This window comes from Odocoileus virginianus, chromosome 4, assembly GCF_023699985.2.
Source record: "Odocoileus virginianus isolate 20LAN1187 ecotype Illinois chromosome 4, Ovbor_1.2, whole genome shotgun sequence".
NCBI lineage: Eukaryota > Metazoa > Chordata > Mammalia > Artiodactyla > Cervidae > Odocoileus > Odocoileus virginianus.
In genome coordinates this window covers 77,782,757-77,801,469 of record NC_069677.1, presented here as the reverse complement: position 1 = coordinate 77,801,469, position 18,713 = coordinate 77,782,757, and the positions used below count along the sequence as shown (strand labels likewise).

The window sequence follows — 18,713 nt, the reverse complement described above, 5'->3', positions numbered from 1 at the left end:
AGAAAATTTGCCAAATTAAAAAATTCTCCGTTTTTAGGTTGGGCAGTTTTTCTCAATTGATAACCTGTGATCAGTGATTTCTGATGTGACTCTTGCAGAAAGCTTGCAACTCACTGACCACTCAGATGATGGCGAGCATTTTTTAGCAAGAAATATTTTTTAATTAAGATGTGTGCATTGTTCTTTTAGACATAACACAAAGGCTCATTCAATAGACTACAGTATATGTAAATATAACTTTCACATGCTCTGGGAATCCAAAAAAAAAAAAAAAAATTGTGTGACTTGCTCTATTACTGTGGTCTGGAACCGACCCTACAACATTTCTGAGGTCTGCCTGTACAGACTTCTTTGTGAATGGATTAGCACACAGGAATGTATGATAAGAAACATCATCATCACAATGAATGTGTGTCTTTTACCAGGTAACTCTAAGGAATTCACTGCTGCTGCTAAGTCACTTCAGTCGTGTCTGACTCTGTGTGACCCCATAGACGGCAGCCCACCAGGCTCCTCTGTCCATGGGATTCTCCAGGCAAGAACAGTGGAGTGGGGTGCCATAAAATCCTAATACTTCTGAAAAGTCAAATTCTATCTTGACAATAGCATGGTTGGGCCTGGGGGGCTCAGGGGAGTTGCTAATTACTACATCGCAGTAATCTTCACCAGCCAGTGCAGAGCTCAGTCAAATCATAGGCCAACCTCTACATTAAATATGAAGAGATGGGGCTGTCAGCAAAATGCACTGAGAATCTCTACATAGAAAATGAAAAAAGAATTTTTAATAGAGGTCTCCTGTTTTGTTTCTTGGAAAATGCCTGGTTCTTAAACTCTATGATTATTTAAACATTTAAATAGTAAAGAGTTAAGAAGAACAATAAAAGATTTTTTGGTGTCTTCCCTTTTATTTATGAGAGAACGTTATTGCCCATATCCAGTGTGTTCATGGCTGGAGATACATCCCCCAAACAGCAAAATCCACATGTAACTCACCTGAGGACATGAGAACAAGATTGATAAGGGAGCAGATAAAAATGAATGTCTTCATGTCAACATCCAATAATAAGATATTTCTCAAGGTGCACTTCTGCTTTAGAATGTAGGTTATAACCTACAACTTATGGATTTTCTGGGCAATTTCAGTCATCTGATGGATCCTAATGTTTAATCCTCTTTTTTTCCACAGATAATATGCAATAATACCCACATAGTTCAGTTCAGTTCAGTTCAGTCGCTCAGTCGTGTCCAATTCTTTGCGACCCCATGAATTGCAGCACACCAGGCCTCCCTGTCCATCACAAACTCCCGGAGTTGACTCAAACTCATGCCCATTGAGTCGGTGATACCATTAAACCATCTAATCCTCTGTCATCCCCTTCTCCTCCTGCCCCCAATCCCTCCCAGCATCACGGTCTTTTCCAATGAGTCAACTCTTTGCATCAGGTGGCCAAAGTATTGGAGTTTCAGCTTCAGCATCAGTCCTTCCAATGAACACCCAGGACTGATCTCCTTTAGGATGGACTGGTTGGATCATAAATATTATCTTCAAGAGACTGTAGATAATAAAGACCTCTTAAACGTCACAATGGGATGTAGACATATCTGTCATTTGCTGGGTTAGCAAGCAGGAGTGTTGAGTGATGAGAAGCATTATCATAATGAATGTGCAACTTTTACTTAGTAACTATGGAATTCGCTGAAATCTTGAAATATTTTAAAAGTCAAATTCCACTTTAGAAGTTGGGAAAATGGAGTCCTTCCTCTCAAAATAAAATATCCATTCTGATGATGACAAAACTGTTTCTTCCAGGTCATGCTGCAAAGTGGGAGCCCAGCGTTAGAGTGATGGCAGTGATGACATCACAGTAAGCGATGATGACATCGTGAGCAGTGAGATGTAGGTCCTCAGTCAAGAGCCATGTGAAGCCAAAGGGATGTCTGTACTATACCAAAGTCACATTCCTGACCTTCTTAGGACTGCCCATGTTAAAGGAAACCGGTGGGTGATTTGCTGGGCCCAGTTGGCGGTGATTAGACTCCTGAAGACAAAGGAAAAAAAAGGATGAAATGAGTTGCTTGAGATCACCATAAAAGGCACATTTGAGAAGAAATCTCCACTCATCAGCAAAGATAAAATGAGGATGTAGAGAGGAATACAACGTTAGCATGTGTCCTTCCTTTATGATTTTCAGTACAACACTCTAGACATTTCCCAAATTCAGGGCCTAAAGAGAGATCTAATTCAAAGAATCTAGAATGTGTATGAAGGCAAATTACAGCAAAAATTCATGATTTTGTTTTTTAATATTCCAAATTCTCACCATTATGTGAAAATATAAAATATTTTCAACCTTCTTTAAATAACACATTCCTTCCTAAAGGAAAGGAGCAAAATTGATGAGCTGACTCCATGTAGATCACCCATCTATCTCCTCAGACAGTTTTCCTGGTTCTTACATTCCCCTTCTGAAATGTGCTCCCAAGCAGAACACTCACTCCTCCAAGGGGCCAATGCCTGTGGAAGAGTGCTTCCTTGTTAGAATACATGCAGTATATCTGGAGAAAATACATGCAGTATATACATGGAGAAAAACATGATCTGAAAGGATACATGCATCCCAATGTTCACTGCGGCACTGTTTACAATAGTCAAGACATGGAAGCAAACTAAATGTCCATCGACAGAAGAATGGATAAAGAAGGAGGTACATAATACAATGGAATATTAGCCATTAAAAAGAATGAAATAATGCCATTTGCAGGAACATGGATGGATCTAGAGATTGTCATACTGAGTGAAATAAGTCAGACAGAGAAGGAGAAATACCACAAGACATCCCTTAGACGTGGAATCTAAAAGAAATGATTCAAATGAACTTACAAAACAGAAGCACACTCACAGACTTAGAGAACAAACTTATGGTAGCAGAGGAAAAGATAGGGGGAAGGGACAGCTAGGGCATCTGGGATGGGCATGTACACACTGCTATATTTAAAATGGATAACCAAAAAGGACCTACTGTATAGCACAGGGAACTCTGCTCAATGTTATGTGGCAGCCTGGATGGGAGGATGGGTTTTGGGAGAATGGATACATGTATATGTATGGCTGAGCCCCTTCCCTGTTCGCCTGAGACTATCACTACATAGTTAATTGTCTACGCAGGTAGCGCTAGTGGTAAAGAACCCAGTGGCCAATGCAGGAGACGTAAGAGATGCAGGTTCAATCCCTGGGCCCAGAGGATCCCATGGAGAAGGAAGGGCATGGTAACCCACTCCAGTATTCTTGCCTGGAGAATCCCATGAACAGAGGAGCCTGGTGGGCTACAGTCCATAGGGTTGCAAAGAGTCAGACACGACTGAAGTGACAGCACACATGCGTACACCAATGCAAAATAAGAAGGTTTTAAAAAATAAAATAACAAATAAATTACATGCAGTGTATTTTCCTGCCCATCCTGAAGATGCTGGCTCAGACTGCAGGGCCCCGGAGCTGCATTTAACATCTTAAATAATGTAACCAGCCACCATGAATAATTAACGTCACAATGGAACGGCAGCGAGTCTTGCGGATGGCACCACTCTGACCCCTGGTCTTAATTCATTGATTCCCGGTCACACAAGGAGAACCTTGTGGCTGACTGGGCTACATCGTGCCACAAGGATGTTGCTTCTGTTGTGATGATGCCTGGGATTTTGCTGTTGTTTGCCTTTTCCCCATGACATGGTTGCACCAACCAATGTTGTTTTCTAAATTTATCAAGTTTATTTCTGTTGGTCTCAGTACGGAAGAGATAAGCAGGGAAGACATAACCCAGGTTTCAAATTATTCATAAGTTCATCCCCCAAAACTAACAGACTTGGAAGGAAAGACACAGAATTGCCTGAAATAACCAGAAAAAAATGGACTGCCAGTGAGTCAAGGAGAGGAAAAGGAGGATTGTTTGTTTTAAATATTTATCATGATGCAAAATATTTGCAAACCCCATGGTTTTGTATCAAAATAAAAAAAGCTTTCCTTTCTCATTGACTGCAATTTTCAGGAAGAAATTTCTGACTTTATCAGTTTTGTGCTAATGAATTAATGGACAGTGACACCTACATTAACTGTACCTCATCAACAGAAATTCTTGTCTGGAAAATAACACCAGTGTTATATATCTTAACTGGAGATGCAACCAGAATAGAAATAATCAGGAAGAAAAGTGTCATGTTTTGATTAATGCAAATTTTGAAATTTGCATTTTTTTTTTACCTTCTGAGGTTTTCACCTTCTGAGGCTTCCTAAAATTTAGTGCTTGATCTGGGATTTCTACAGCCTAAAATCCTCTTTTATTCATTCATATTGAAAACATTGTGCCTTCGGACCCACATAAAACACGGGAGATTTAAAAAGTGTTCCCCAACTATGATGCCTCATGGTTATGGAGTATTTCAACATCAGGACACTTCCATATGACCCTCCTCACAGCCCCCAACAAGCATCTTGAATCCTCTGTGCTCCGCAGCAAGCTCCCTGCGTGGGGTCATGAACACAGGTCATTCCAAATGCACAGATGCAAGTGAAGCTCTGAAACTCAGGGATGACATCCCCTTAGGAACAATGCAATGCGTGTCTGTTATGTTTTCACACTGAGCCACAAACGAATTTTCTTCCAAGCAGATTGCCCAGGAGCACAGTAAAAATGTCCATTCTTCAGCCATATCTCCCAGAGATTCTGGCCCAGAAAGTCTGGAAGAGACTCAGAAGGGAGCATTTTAACAAGCCCCCGAAGTGAGTCTCTGTCCTGAGGACCACTGCTCAGTCCACTGGTACCCAGACTAACGTGTTTCTAGGTGCCGGCTTCATCTCCACGCTCAGTGAGCATTCTTTGGGACCCAGAATACAGGAGAAATACCCCCCATTTCTTCCAGTTGTGACAGTAATAAGGACTTTCTGAACCCTGGGTAAAGAGTCCCAAGTTCGGGGGGACCCGGCAGGGCAGTGGGCTGAGAGGTGGGGATGAGCATGGGAGGTGCTCCAGGAGGCTAGCGGGGGCCACTTCCCTTGGTTTAAAAGCCTACGACTCACAGTAGACCTGACCTACACCAACCATGGCCCCTGGTAGCTCCAGACCACAGTGGCTGGTCTTATGTAGAGGCAACCTCCAGCCCACGGCTTGTCCCCAGTGGCAGTGCCCCAGAGCTGAGCCCTCACCCCTTCTGAAGTCCTCAAGGACCGTCAGCACCGAAAGAACCAGAGACAGCCAGGGATCTGAAAAAAGGGGTTCCCCATGACAGCTATGCTGACTTTCCCATGGCAGTGCAGGCCTCCAGTGTTCTGGACCTTAATAGGGAGAGTGTCGAAGGAGTGAGAGTTACGGGGGCTGGTGCCACGGCAGATAGGGTTTTACCCCTTCCTGGACAAAGGAGCCTGGCAGGCTACAGTCCATGGGGTCACAAAGAGTGGGACATGATGGAGCGACTGTCACTCACTCACTCAAAGTATGAAGAGGGTTTCTCTGGTGGCTCAGACAGTAAAGAATGTGCCTGCAATGTGGAAGACCTGCGTTCAATCCCTGGTTTGGGGAAGACCCCATGAAGAAGGAAATGGTGACCTACTCCAGTATTCTTGCCTGGAGAATTCCATGGACAGAGGATCCTGGGGTCAGTTCATGGGGTCGCAAAGAGCTGGACATGACTGAGTGACTAACACACACACACACAAAGTATTAAGGATGCAGGCTCCTGTTTCGGTAACTGCTGAGCGTAGGTTGTAATTAAAATCACGCCTGGTGATGCACGATGAGGACACAGCATGTGGATGCTCTCAGCAGCCTGGGGATGTAGATACAGATGGTAGAACTCTGGGTGGGACTGAAGGGAGGGTGAAAGTAACTCCCCAAACAGCTTGCTCCTCGGCGGCGCCAGTGCTCAGTCTGAGCGGATGTGGTCACAGACCCCAGGGCCTCCTGTCCTTGTGGCGGGGTCCACATGATGCCAGCAAGACTGCTGCTGCTTCTGCGTAGTCGCTCAGTCATGTCAGCTCTTTCGAAACCCCATGAACTGTAGCCTACCAGGCTCCTCTTTCCATGGGATTCTCCAGACAAGAATACTGGAGCCAGTTGCCATTTCCTTCTCCAGGGGATCTTCCCGATTCAGGGATGGAATCTGCGTCTCCCGCACTAGCAGGCGGATTCTTTACCGCTGAGCCACCTGGGAATCACATGGTATGCAGGCAGCACCGCAGCTGGAGAGCAGTCCAGTAAATCCAAGTCCAGTGCAGTTAGCATGAATGTCTTGGGACTCTGAGCAAATCATAAGTATCGCCCAGGGTGAAATGACAAAGTAGCCTAGTCGATCTTTGGCAACATCCCACTCTCCCCACCTACAAGGCCATTTCCGTCTTAGGCAATAACCCTTCAATCCAGCCACGTGTCAGAAACCCCTCCACTGGCTCTAAAGTGCAGAGATGCCCAGGCTGCCCCACCACCAGCTGGACTGAGCCAAGAGATCCACGGTGGGGGGGACCAGGAAATTGGGTACCCCAAAGGCCACACTGATGACTGCCCTATGTCTTGCACCCACGATTCTTCAGGCTCCCCCTTCCCTGGATCATCTTTGAACAAGAAAGCCTTGAAGAAACCCTGAGGGACCAAAATTACAAAGGAGCAAGATGGCCATTTGACCTGGAATCATGCACCTTTCTTCAAGGACCCGAAACAAAACATTGCATACTCATTTACTCCGGTCAAATGGTATTTTTGTCGAGATCACTTTGTGGTAAGCAGTCTATAAGCACTCAGGCTCCTGGTGTCACTTTACTGGTAACAGCGTAATGCTGGGTTTTGAGGACTTTCTCCACTAGAGGGAATTAGTGTTTAATGAGCCCCCAGAATTCTGTACCAGACTGCATGTAGCCCTCAGCCTTCCACTACCTAAGACCTCCTGAAGATGTGGAGGGTAAGGAAGACACCAGCTGAGATGAGAAGGTGGTGTAGGGAGAACACACACAGGTGGACTCATGACATGCTGGATTAGTCAAAGGCAAGATGGCTCTGCTCTGAGACCCGCTGACCCAGGGTAGGAGCCTCAGCAGATCTCACACACACGCCCTGTCTCCATCCACGGGACAGGCATCTGACCCAACCAGCTCCGTGGCAAGGAGCCCAGGCCACGCTTTTGCTGCAGGCTGACTCACAGCCTGAGATCTCTCCGTTTAACTCACAGGCTTCTCAGGACCTGAGCCTAGCTCAGATTTTCTATAAAACTGTGCCATCCAGAGTCAACCACCCTGAAGTCTAACCAGCCAGCTCTTGGACAGGAGTCTCCCTGGTCACCTGCTCTGGACCCCTGAGGTGGGTGACAATACCCCACAGCAGAACAGACAGCAAAGTGAACAAACTGAGTCACAGGGAGGCACGCGGAGGGAAGGGCAGGACAGAAGGACAAGGGACGGGGCTCGGAATGACTCTCAGCTGCCTGTCCTGGGCCCTCCAGGGAGCAGGGGTCACTGCACACGGAGAAAAGTTACAAGGCAAGGAAGCACAGAGTGCACGTCCTTGCTCTGTGGCCTAAGAAGTTCTGAGGAGGGTCCCCACCACCGGCAGAGTGGGAGACGCAGCCACACAGACCAGGTGCAGGCCTGGCTGTGGCAAGTTCTAAAGGAACCTCTCGCTAAAGGTGGCCTAGACCTGCTCCCATTAGCCGTGGCTTGACCACCTGATGGGTTTCCAGGGGCCAGATGACCACATGCAGGACTGTGTCCTCTTTGGAACAAGGACATGGAAGGGAACTACTGAAGGCCTAGCCCTTTCCTCTATGGACCATCTTCTTCCTGCCCTCCTCCTCTTTTGCTTAAATTGGAGTATAAGAATGTTCTGTAGTTTCAGGTTCCAGCAAAGTGATTCACCTATACAGACACTTTTTCAGATTCTTGTCATAGATTATTTTACCCTCATCAGTTCAGTTCAGTTCAGCTGCTCAGTCATGTCCGACTCTTTGCAACCCCATGAATCACAGCACGCCAGGCCTCCCCGTCCAGCACCAACTACCGGAGTTTACCCAAACCCATGTCCATTGAGTCTGTGATGCCATCCAACCATCTCACCCTCTGTCGTCCCCTTCTCCTCCTGCCCTCAATCTTTCCCAGCATCAGGGTCTTTTCCAATGAGTCAGCTCTTTGCATCAGATGGCCAAAGTATTGGAGTTTCAGCTTCAACATCAGTCCTTCCAATGAACACCCAGGACTGATCTGCTTTAGGATGGACTTGTTGGATCTCCTTGCAGTCCAAGGGACTCTCAAGAGTCTTCTCCAACACCACAGTTCAAAAGCATCAATTCTTCAGTACTCAGCTTTCTTTATAGTCCAACTCTCACATCCATATATGACCACTGGAAAAACCATAGCCTTGACTAGATGGACCTTTGTTGACAAAGTAATGTCTCTGCTTTTCAATATGCTGTCTAGATTGACCACAACTTTCCTTCCAAGGAGTAAGCGTCTTTTAATTTCATGGCTGCAATCACCATCTGCAGTGATTTTGGAGCCCAGAAAAATAAAGTCAGCCACCATTTCCATGGTTTCCTCATCTATTTGCCATGAAGTGATGGGACCAGATGCCATGATCTTAGTTTTCTGAATGTTGAGCTTTAAGCCAACTTTTTCACTCTTCTCTTTCACTTTCATCAAGAGGGTCTTCAGTTCTTCTTCACTTTCTGCCATAAGGGTGGTGTCATCTGCATATCTGAAGTTATTGATATTTCTCCTGGCAATCTTGATTCCAGCTTGTGCTTCCTCCAGCCCAGCATTTCTCATGATGTACTCTGCATATAAGTTAAATAAGCAGAGTGACAATATACAGCCTTGACATACTCCTTTTCCTATTTGGAACCAGTCTGTTGTTCTATGTCCAGTTCTAACTGTTGCTTCCTGACCTGCATATAGGTTTCTCAAGAGGCAGGTCAGGTAGTCTGGTATTCCCATCTCTTTCAGAATTTTCCACAGTTTATTGTGATCCACACAAAAAGGCTTTGATACAGTTAATAAAGCAGAAATAGATGTTTGTCTGGAACTCTCTTGCTTTTTCGATGATCCAGTGGATGTTGGCAATTCGATCTCTGGTTCCTCTGCCTTTTCTAAAACCAGCTTGAACATCTGGAAGTTCATGGTTCACATATTGCTGAAGCCTGGCTTGGAGAAATTTGAGCATTACTTTACTAGTGTGTGAGATGAGTGCAATTGTGAGGTAGTTTGAGCATTCTTTGGCATTGCCTTTCTTTGGGATTGGAATGAAAACTGACCTTTTCCAGTTCTGTGACCACTGCTGAGTTTTCCAAATTTGCTGGCAGATTGACTGCAGCACTGTCACAGCATCACCCTTCAGGATTTGAAATAGCTCAACTGGAATTCCATCATCTCCACTAGCTTTGTTTGTAGTGACGCTTCCTAAGGCCCACTTGACTTCACATTCCAGGATGTCTGGCTCTAAGTGAGTGATCACACCATTGTGATTATCTGGGTCATGGAGATCTTTTTTGTACAGTTTTCTCTGTGTTCTTGCCAACTCTTCCTAATATCTTCTGCTTATGTTAGGTCCATACCATTGCTGTCCTTTATTGAGCCCATCTTTGTGTGAAATGTTTTACCCTCATAGGTTATTATGAAATATTGAATATAGTTCCCTGTGTTCTACAGTAGGTCCTTGTTAGTTGTCTATATAGAGTGGTGTGTATCTGTTAATCCCAAACTCCTAATTTATCTCTCCTCTCACTTTCCCCTTTAGTAGCCATAGTTTCATTTTCGGGGTCTGCAAATCTGTCTTGTAAACAAGTTGATTCGCATCGTTTTGTAGATTCCACATGGCTGCGGTATCACATGGTATTTGTCTGTTCCCTCCTTAAGGGTTTCTGTGCTGGCTCAGTTTTAGAGAATCGCCTGCAAAGCACGAGACCAGAATTTGATCCCTGGGCCAGGGAGGTTCCTGGAGAAGGGAATAGCTACCACTCCAGTATTACTGCCTGAATGGTCTAGAGATCCAGCCGGTCCATCCTAAAGGAGATCAGTCCTGGGTGTTCATTCGAAGGACTGATGTTGAAGCTGAAACTCCAATACTTTGGCCACATGATGCGAAGAGCTGACTCATTGGAAAAGACCCTGATGCTGGAAAAGATTGAGGGCAGGAGGAGAAGGGGCCGACAGAGGATGAGATGGTTGGATGGCATCACCGACTCAATGCACTTGGGTTTGGGTGGACTCCGGGAGTTGGTGCTGGACAGGGAGGCCTGGAATGCTGTGGTTCATGGGGTCGCAAAGAGTCAGACACGACTGAGAGACTAACACAATTCTTCCCTCCTTTAAGGGCCTCATGGGAAGCATAACCCACGGTACACCTCACATCCAGGTTTCCCAAATGGGCAACGAGGACACGGTGCCTGGACCCGCACCTGCAAGGCTCCTTTTGCTTAAGGATCAAAGATGGGCCTTTTCAGAAATGTGCTTGTCCTACGTTTCCTTGCTTAGAAAAATCCAGCTATTTAAAAACCTTTTGTCAGTTTCTAGCTCAGGCAAAAATAGTTTATCTTCCTTGCACCCTCTTTAATTCTTAAGAAACCTGGTGCTCTGGCTGAGGTGCCGTGCTTGCCTAGAAACCTTACAAACACTTCAAGAAGCGTGGGGGTGTGTTAACAGCCCCCAGGGCCCAGCATCTCCATGGCCACTGTTCTTATTCAACCAATAGATTATCCAACTTGTTACACGTTTAAGAAGAAGAAACAGCCTAAATTTCTCTCCCTGTATATTTTTTTCATCATATATATTTTTCATCAAAGTACCATTAACTTACAATGTTTCAGATACACAGCAAGGTGATTCAGTTATACATATACACATATTATTATTTTTCCAATTATTTTCCATTGTAGGTTATTATAAGATATTGACTCTAGTTCCCTTTACTATACAGTAAACCTTTGTTGCTTGTTGCACATCTATTTTTTTTTAATTGGAATCTAGCATTTCATTTATACTAAGTCAAACAAGTGAGTCGAAATATCATAAATCTTTTAGCCAAAAATTCATAAGTTTTCTAAGATATATATTATACACACTATTTATATATGTATGAAAAAACTTTTCTACTGTGCTTGAGAAAGAACATCAAAAAAAAAAAAAAGGAAGAGATGGAGAAATTGGAAAACAAACTAAATGAAATGTCTCCCTGTATATTTTCAAAACAACACCTTGAACTGAGTGTGCACTCAGAGCTCCGAATGCCATCCTCCTGTATACAAGCACATCCGTAGTCCCCCTTTCTCCTCCTTTATATCAGGGACATGGGACATGACCCCCTTCTGTATCTCCTCCTCCCTGCCCTGTCGTCCAACCCAGACCTGAGCACTGCGACTTCTCTGGTGGAAAGACACATGCCATGTAGCCCCAGAAAGGCCACTGAAGTAATGACTGGCTTAAATGTGTCCTTGGGGTGACCATGCTTGACCCCAAGGGAGAGCCCTTTCATCAGCATGCAGTGCCCACTCAGGTCCAGTCATGGGGTCTGGACAGGAAAGGCCCATCACAGCCTGGCAATTGCTCCCTTTCACCCACCACCTCTTAAGTCAAGAGACTGGCCTTTGGAAGGGGAAACTGTTGCATCGCTACAACCAAAAGATACATGTGCCCACAGGAGCAGCTTGATGGGAAGAATTTTACCTCTCTATTCTCTGCCACCCAGCCTGAGGCAGTAGCTCAAACTCATACCAGAAGCTCACAATTTGTCACGCAGATCTATCTGCTTCTGTGCCTCGAACCCCTCATACATCTTCCCGCCTGGCTACCTTGGTTGCTGCTAACAGCATCATTTAGCTCCTCTCGATATGGGGCTGAGCATCTATCAAGGTCCCCTTCCCTGCACAGGCTTGGGAGGCACATGTCTCTGGCAAGATGTACGTACGGAGCTGGGTCCCAACTGCAGGGAGGGATATTACAGCCGGCAGCCAGCTGGAAGCTGAAGTGAACATCCACGCCAGGATAGAAGGATGGGGCTCCGAAGGCACGCACTCAGCAGCAGCGCCTCACACAGGTACCAACTCCGAGGCCAAATAGAGCTAAGGCTGTGTGATCCACAAGCTGTCGGAGCCCCAGTCTGTGAGTCTGGCTTTCCCAAAATCTAACAGAGGAGAACACCCACTGGGGACATGTGGGCAGAATCGCCTCTAAGTGCTTCTCCTTTGAAGATGCACAAGTTAGAAAACGGTCCTGGTTGTACACACATTTGCATTTTGTTTGTTGTTTGAAGTCATCTTTAGTAGGGTATAGTTGCTTTACAATGCTGAGTTCATTGCGGTTGTAGAGCAAAGTGAAGCAGCCATACGTATGCATATGCATGTGTGCTAAGTTGCTCAGCCGTGTCTGACTCTTTGCAGTTGCATGGACTGTAATCTCCCAAGCTAGAGTACTGGAGTGGGTAGCCATTTCCCTCTCCTGGGGATCTTTTCAACTCAAGGATCGAACCCATATGTCCTGTGTCTCCTGCATTGGCAGGCAGATTCTTATCACTGGGCCACCTGAGAAGCCCACATGTACATATACCCCCTCTTTTTTGGACTTCCTTCCTATTTAGGTCATCACAGAGTGCCGGGTAGAGTTCCCTGAGCTGTGCAGTAGGTTCTCATTAGTTGTCTATTTTACACATAGTATCAATAGGATATATATATAAATATAGAATATATATATATATAAATCCAGATACAGAGAACTACCTATGGACACCAAGGAGAGAAGAGGGGGTGGGAGGAATCGGGAGATTAGGATTGACATGTACACATTTGTTTAATATGATTTTTGGATATAAAGAACCGTGTATTCTGCTTATGAACTCTAATTCATTCGAGTGATAACCAATGTTGACTCAGGGTCAGAAAATGACAAACTGTGTCTCCACGGTTCCTCATGGATGGTTTCCCTTATGATAACATCCCTTGGAAGGGCAGTGCCCATCAACAGTTGCCTAGCAACCAGACATACCTACAATCAGTTTTGCTCTGCCCTCACTGTTTACAATAGCTAGGACGTGCAAGCAACCTAGGTGTCCATTGGCAGACGAATGGATAATGAAGTTGTGGTACATATACAGAATGGAATACTACTCAGCTGTAAAAAGGAACAAGTCTGGGTCAGTTCTAATGAGGTGGATGAAACTGGAGCAAATTATACAGAGTGAAGTAAGTCAAAAAGAAAAACACAAATACTATATAGCAATGCATATATATGGAATTTAGAAAGATGGCAACAATGATCCTATATGCAAGGTAGCAAAGGAGAACATACTTTTGGACTCTGTGGGGGGAAGGCGAGGGTGGGATGATTTGAGAGAACAGTATTGAAACATGTATATTACTATATGCAAAATAGATGACCAGTGCAAGTTTGAGGCATGAAGCAGCACACTCAAAGCTGGTGCTCTGGGACAACCCAGAGAGATAGGGTGGGGAGGGAGCAGGGAGGGAGTTCAAGATGGGGGGACACATATGTACTGGTGGCTGATTCATGTTGATGTGTGCCAAAACCATCACAATGTTGTAAAGTAATTATCCTCCAGTTAAATTTAATTTCTAAAAAACATATGAGAAAAAAAAAAAAAAAAAATCATGCTCTTCCTGGTGCCCCAGGCTCACACAACCATCTGCACATCCCACATCTCTGTGTGGACATCTAACAGATTCCTCAATATTACCAGTCACCAATTACACTTTTGGTCTTTTCCCAAAAAACCTGCTCCACAGGGAGAGATACTACATGTTCTGGCCCTGTTTCCCAACACTGTCCCGTTGACTCAGAGGTGGGCAAATGCCACATCTGTCCAACATGAACATAACATAATCACCTGCTGTGAGGCAAGGATGTTTAATGGCCCCCCCCCAAAAAAAAAGTCCAAAAGGGGGAGAAGGTCTGAATCACCTGATGAGGTTGCCTACTGCTGCGTTGTTCTGGAACACTGGCTTCAGAGGACTTGTCATGGAGGGAAGCTGGCTCTGCAACAGAAAGATGTTTTTAGAGTCAGAAGTGACCCAAACCCCACTGCCTATTCTAACCACTCTGACGCATAAAGAAATACTTTTATGTAGTACCCCTGGCATCAATCATTCCTAACCACAAACGGCTTTTTTAAAGTTTACTTGATGGGACGTACTTTTAGAGATTTATCTTTCTAGTGAAATAAAAATATAGCAAAAGGACTCAAAATTGATTCCTTTCTTTTTTTTTTTTAATTTTTTTTAAATTTTTTTTTAATTTTTATTAGTTAGAGGCTAATTACTTTACATCATTACAGTAGTTTTTGTTATACATTGAAATGAATTAGCCATGGATTTACATGTATTCCCCATCCTAATCCCCCCTCCCACCTCCCTCTCCACCCGATCCCTCTGGGTCTTCCCAGTGCACCAGGCCCAAGCACTTGTTTAATGTACCCAGCCTGGGCTGGTGATCTGTTTCACCCTAGATAATATACATGTTTCGATGCTGTTCTCTTGAAACATCCCACCCTCGCCTTCTCCCAGAGTCCACAAGTCTGTTCTATACATCTGAGTCTCTTTTTCTGTTCTGCATATAGGGCCATCGTTACCATCTTTCTAAAGTCCATATATATGTGTTAGTATACTGTAATGGTCTTTATCTTTCTGGCTTACTTCACTCTGTATAATGGGCTCCAGTTTCATCCATCTCATTAGAACTGATTCAAATGAATTCTTTTTAATGGCTGAGTAATATTCCATGGTGTATATGTACCACAGCTTCCTCATCCATTCGTCTGCTGATGGGCATCTGGGTTGCTTCCATGTCCTGGCTATTATAAACAGTGCTGCGATGAACATTGGGGTGCACGTGTCTCTTTCAGATCTGGTTTCCTTGGTGTGTATGCCCAGAAGTGGGATTGCTGGGTCATATGGCAGTTCTATTTCCAGCTTTTTAAGAAATCTCCACACTGTTTTCCATAGTGGCTGTACTTGAGAGGTTAGTCTCATTCAGAAACAAGACAAATCCATCGCTTTAATGGCTGATGGAGGGAAATAGACACAGTGGGGAAAAGGGGCCAAAGAGATTCAGTTTGGGCCACAATTTTGGTCAAGTGACTTGATTCATCACTCTAACTACTAATGAATAAATATTCTATCACAAGAAATTTTGCAAGAGACTATGATGGGATTGTTAGAGGAAATTGTCCATGCTTGGTGATATTCCTTTGAATCTCAAGCATACAATTTGGAATGTACATAGGAGGGAGACACAAAAGAATGCGAAGAACAGGGCTACCAAGAATAGAGTCCCAGTCTCAGTGGAGAAAACAGTTTTGAGCATCTCTGCAAGAATCGATTAACCAAAAATCTTCCTGTGGAATTTGTTTTGCCAGCAAATTGTTAGAGCCAGTCCCCAACTTTTGCCAGCAAATTGTTAGGGCCAGGGGTAATTTATACAGTCTTTCTCTCAACTTCCTTGAAAAGGATCTTGGTTCAAATCCTACCTGTCCTTCACTAGTGACAGTGGCTTCAAAGACAACCCATTATGATGACTGTCAAATTGAAAAGGAAAGATTTCTTGCTGAGTTTCAGATTTAACTGAAGTTTGGGGGAAGTTACCCTCAGTGTATTAAAATGCCTCCTCACACACTTTAAGGTAGAAGAATTTTTTTTAAAAAATGAAAATGTTGAAAAAAATTATTTTTAAAAACAAATTTTCACCTTAATTTCTTTTAACTTTAGATAAATAGGTGGATTTTTACTGTTATTGTCTCCTAGACTATTTCTAGTTCTGGAATGACTTCTTCTAAAAATTACACCCCAAATAATGACCGCCAACAGCTAAGCAGATGCTGATCTGGTGTTCGGTGGGCCAGGTCCTCCTCTGACACTCTCCCTTCCAGATCTTACCGGTGTCCAAACCCAGCCACTCATGTATGGTCCTTGGCTCATCTGAATGGTAGCCATAGTTTTCATTTCCAATTTCCAACTTTGTCCCTAGAGTGTCTTTGCTTGTCTTCACAGTTGCAGATTTCCTAGAATTAGACCATTTGAAAAAGCCAATGTTCATCAGCAATGGATGTTGGGGTCTCACTATCCACCCAGTGCATTCACAAAGAACTTAACACAAGGCTGAAGTCCAGGCCCTGGCTCCGGGAGGGTGCCCAGCATCAGGATGGGCTCTCATACCCACCAGGATGGCTGTGTAGAGTTCTGCATGCTCGCACGCTCCCCTCATGGGAAAGAAATGGAATTTTATCATGGCACGTCCGTGGACTCCAATCCCCAGGTGGCTGATACTCTACTCTCAGACAGCAGTGACTACATAAAGCAGGGTTGGCCAGCTATGACCCACAGACCAAATCTGGGCCCCCATCTGTTTCTATAAATAGAGTTTTGTTGGAATTCGTCAGCTTCCATATTGTCTGTGGCTGCTTTCCTGTTAGAGCAAGAGTTGAGTAGCTGTGACAAAAAACATGTGGCCCACAAAAGCAAAGAGATTTACTCTCTGGCCCTCCATAGAAAAAGTACGCCTCTGAAATAAAGCAAAAATTGGTGCAGCGTCCCAGGGGAAGGAAGTTTGGCAGTAGATATCCAAAGATTTTAAATATTTATGCTTTACCACTAAGAATTGATTATCAAGCAAGGGAAATAAGCAAGGGTATGTGCAAATATTTACCTGAAAGGATGTTCATTCATGAGCTAATGATGATTACATACAACTTCCTTCACCACATGTAGCCAGAAGATATTTTAAATTGCAGCATTATGCATATGAAAATTGTCTAATAAGATACTGAAAACTAGATGTGGTTTTAACACTCCCAACAAAACCACCACTGTCTAGAAATTCCTCCCTTGACTGCATTTATAATTATGTAAATATTGCAGACATTTAAACTGTTTATTATAAGTCCTTGATGTAGTTACCTTAAAAATGCTTGCAGCTATATCTGGACAGCTGTGAGAAGGGCAGGAATGTCTCCATCCCTCCCCCTGGGAAGGGGGGGTGGTGAGCAGCGAACACTCCTAACCTATCTGCCTAGTCAGCTTCATTGCCTTAAGCAACCCAGCTGATCTCGCTGTCTCCACTGACCTGGAAGTTCCAGTAGGACCTCTGCCTGATTCTTCAAATGGTCCTCAGATCCCCAGCCATGACTTAAAGCAAGAGGGCACCAGTCACGGTACAGAGTGTCCTCTTGTGGAAAGAGTGGCAAATGCCAGACACCAATAAAAATCTACTCCACTTTCCTAAGTGAGCAAGTCAAACATAGGCAGTAGGAACCCACCTATTTTATTCTACAGTTAATATCGCCCTACGAATTGATGATTGGCATAGGTGTTTTTCAGAGTTGTCCACCTTTAGTGCCTTATTTTGCGTAATATAGTCCTAAAATCCCACAGCTGTGTGTGTGGGTTGGTTTTCATTTGTTTTTATTTTCAGGAAATTGACGTGATCGTAGACTTACCTTATTTCACTTTGATAACTAGGTTCTGCAAAAAGAGAAAGAAAAGGAACAAAATTACATTAGCAAAATCAGGGTAGTTATCTAAAAATAAAATCGCATCAATTTTTATAGGCCCCCTGATTTTAAGTGCTCACAATACTGAGTGTTTGTGATCCAATAGGTATTTAGTTCCCCAGCAGTGAACTATCAAATGACCTCAAACATAAGGAATGTAGAATTCAGTGTTCACTATCATAAATAGAAGTATTTATGATGCCTGGGTCCCTGAAATACAGTAGGTGCCCAGTATGTACTTAGTGAGCACTGAATCTGATTCCTGGGGTTGTAGAGACTCCATTTGTTCACCATGAGGACTCTGTTCCCAGACCCTGCTGTCAGTCATTCAGTGCTCACCTGTCCAGACATCATGCCAGGGCTATGCAAGCTGTTATTTCCTTTAATCGTTCCAACAATCCAAGAGGTGAGTGCTAGCATTATCATATTTTAAACAAACTAGATACTATTGCACAAGTATAACTATGTTTTTAACAGATAAGGAAATACATTGCTTAAGCATTATAGTTCTTCATTCTAAAATACATTTTCTGTCAATATGTACCAGTAGTATCAATTCATACAGTTCTGCCCACCCCTCAAAAGCTCGTGTTAAATTGCTAGTGTTTTTAGTCAATGGATTCTTGGGCTGGAAGGAATCTAGCATTTCAACATGGGGAGTAACAGAGCCCCCACAATAGACCCAGCCCATCTGGTGCTAAAACCAATGTGCTTTGCATCTTCACCTTCCTTTCTAGTGCCTCTATGCATCTTGCTTTATCAAGATCCAAAAAACATTCATTTTCCTTATTTTTTGGCTAATGTTCTCACTTATTTTCAGTTCTAACAACATTGCTGATGGACACCTCAAATTGAACCTCAGAAGCAATCTCATCTGAGTTGAATGGGAGAGATTGGTCTCCCCGTGGTGATAGAGGCTGCCGTTGTGTTCCTGTCAGGTTCAGTCTGAAGGAGAGGGACCCCTGGCCCCACTGCTCTAGAAGCATGGATTCCCAAAGCCTCCAGGCCATGCAGTGGGGTCCCCAGGCATCCTCAGTCAGTCCCGAGAAACCAGGCAGAGCACTGAGAATTCTCCAGGCACCAAAAAAGCAGAGCACCAGAAAATATTTTTTTGTTTTTATTTACTTATTTTTTTTTTTTGGCCACACCATGTGGCATGCAAGATCTTAGCTCCCCAACCAGGGATTGAACCTG

At 44.0% G+C, this 18,713-nt stretch overlaps 1 protein-coding gene across 5 annotated transcripts in view; it reads right to left on the bottom strand.

Annotated features, from left to right (window-relative positions):
• Positions 1-762: 762 nt before the first annotated feature.
• The window catches only part of IGSF5 (immunoglobulin superfamily member 5), a 54,073-nt gene continuing 36,122 nt past the window's right edge, over positions 763-18,713 (bottom strand). For 4 of the 5 annotated variants that reach the window (XM_070466791.1, XM_020868937.2, XM_020868938.2 and 1 more), the window contains 4 exons: positions 17,466-17,490; positions 15,907-16,031; positions 13,937-14,010; positions 763-2,039 (listed from right to left, as the gene is read on the bottom strand). In XM_070466791.1, the coding sequence (XP_070322892.1) occupies positions 1,944-2,039; positions 13,937-14,010; positions 15,907-16,031; positions 17,466-17,490 (320 nt within the window). In that variant the 3' untranslated portion in view covers positions 763-1,943. The remainder of the gene's footprint in view (positions 2,040-13,936; positions 14,011-15,906; positions 16,032-17,465; positions 17,491-18,713) is intronic. The other variant, XM_070466793.1, reaches the window with a different exon arrangement.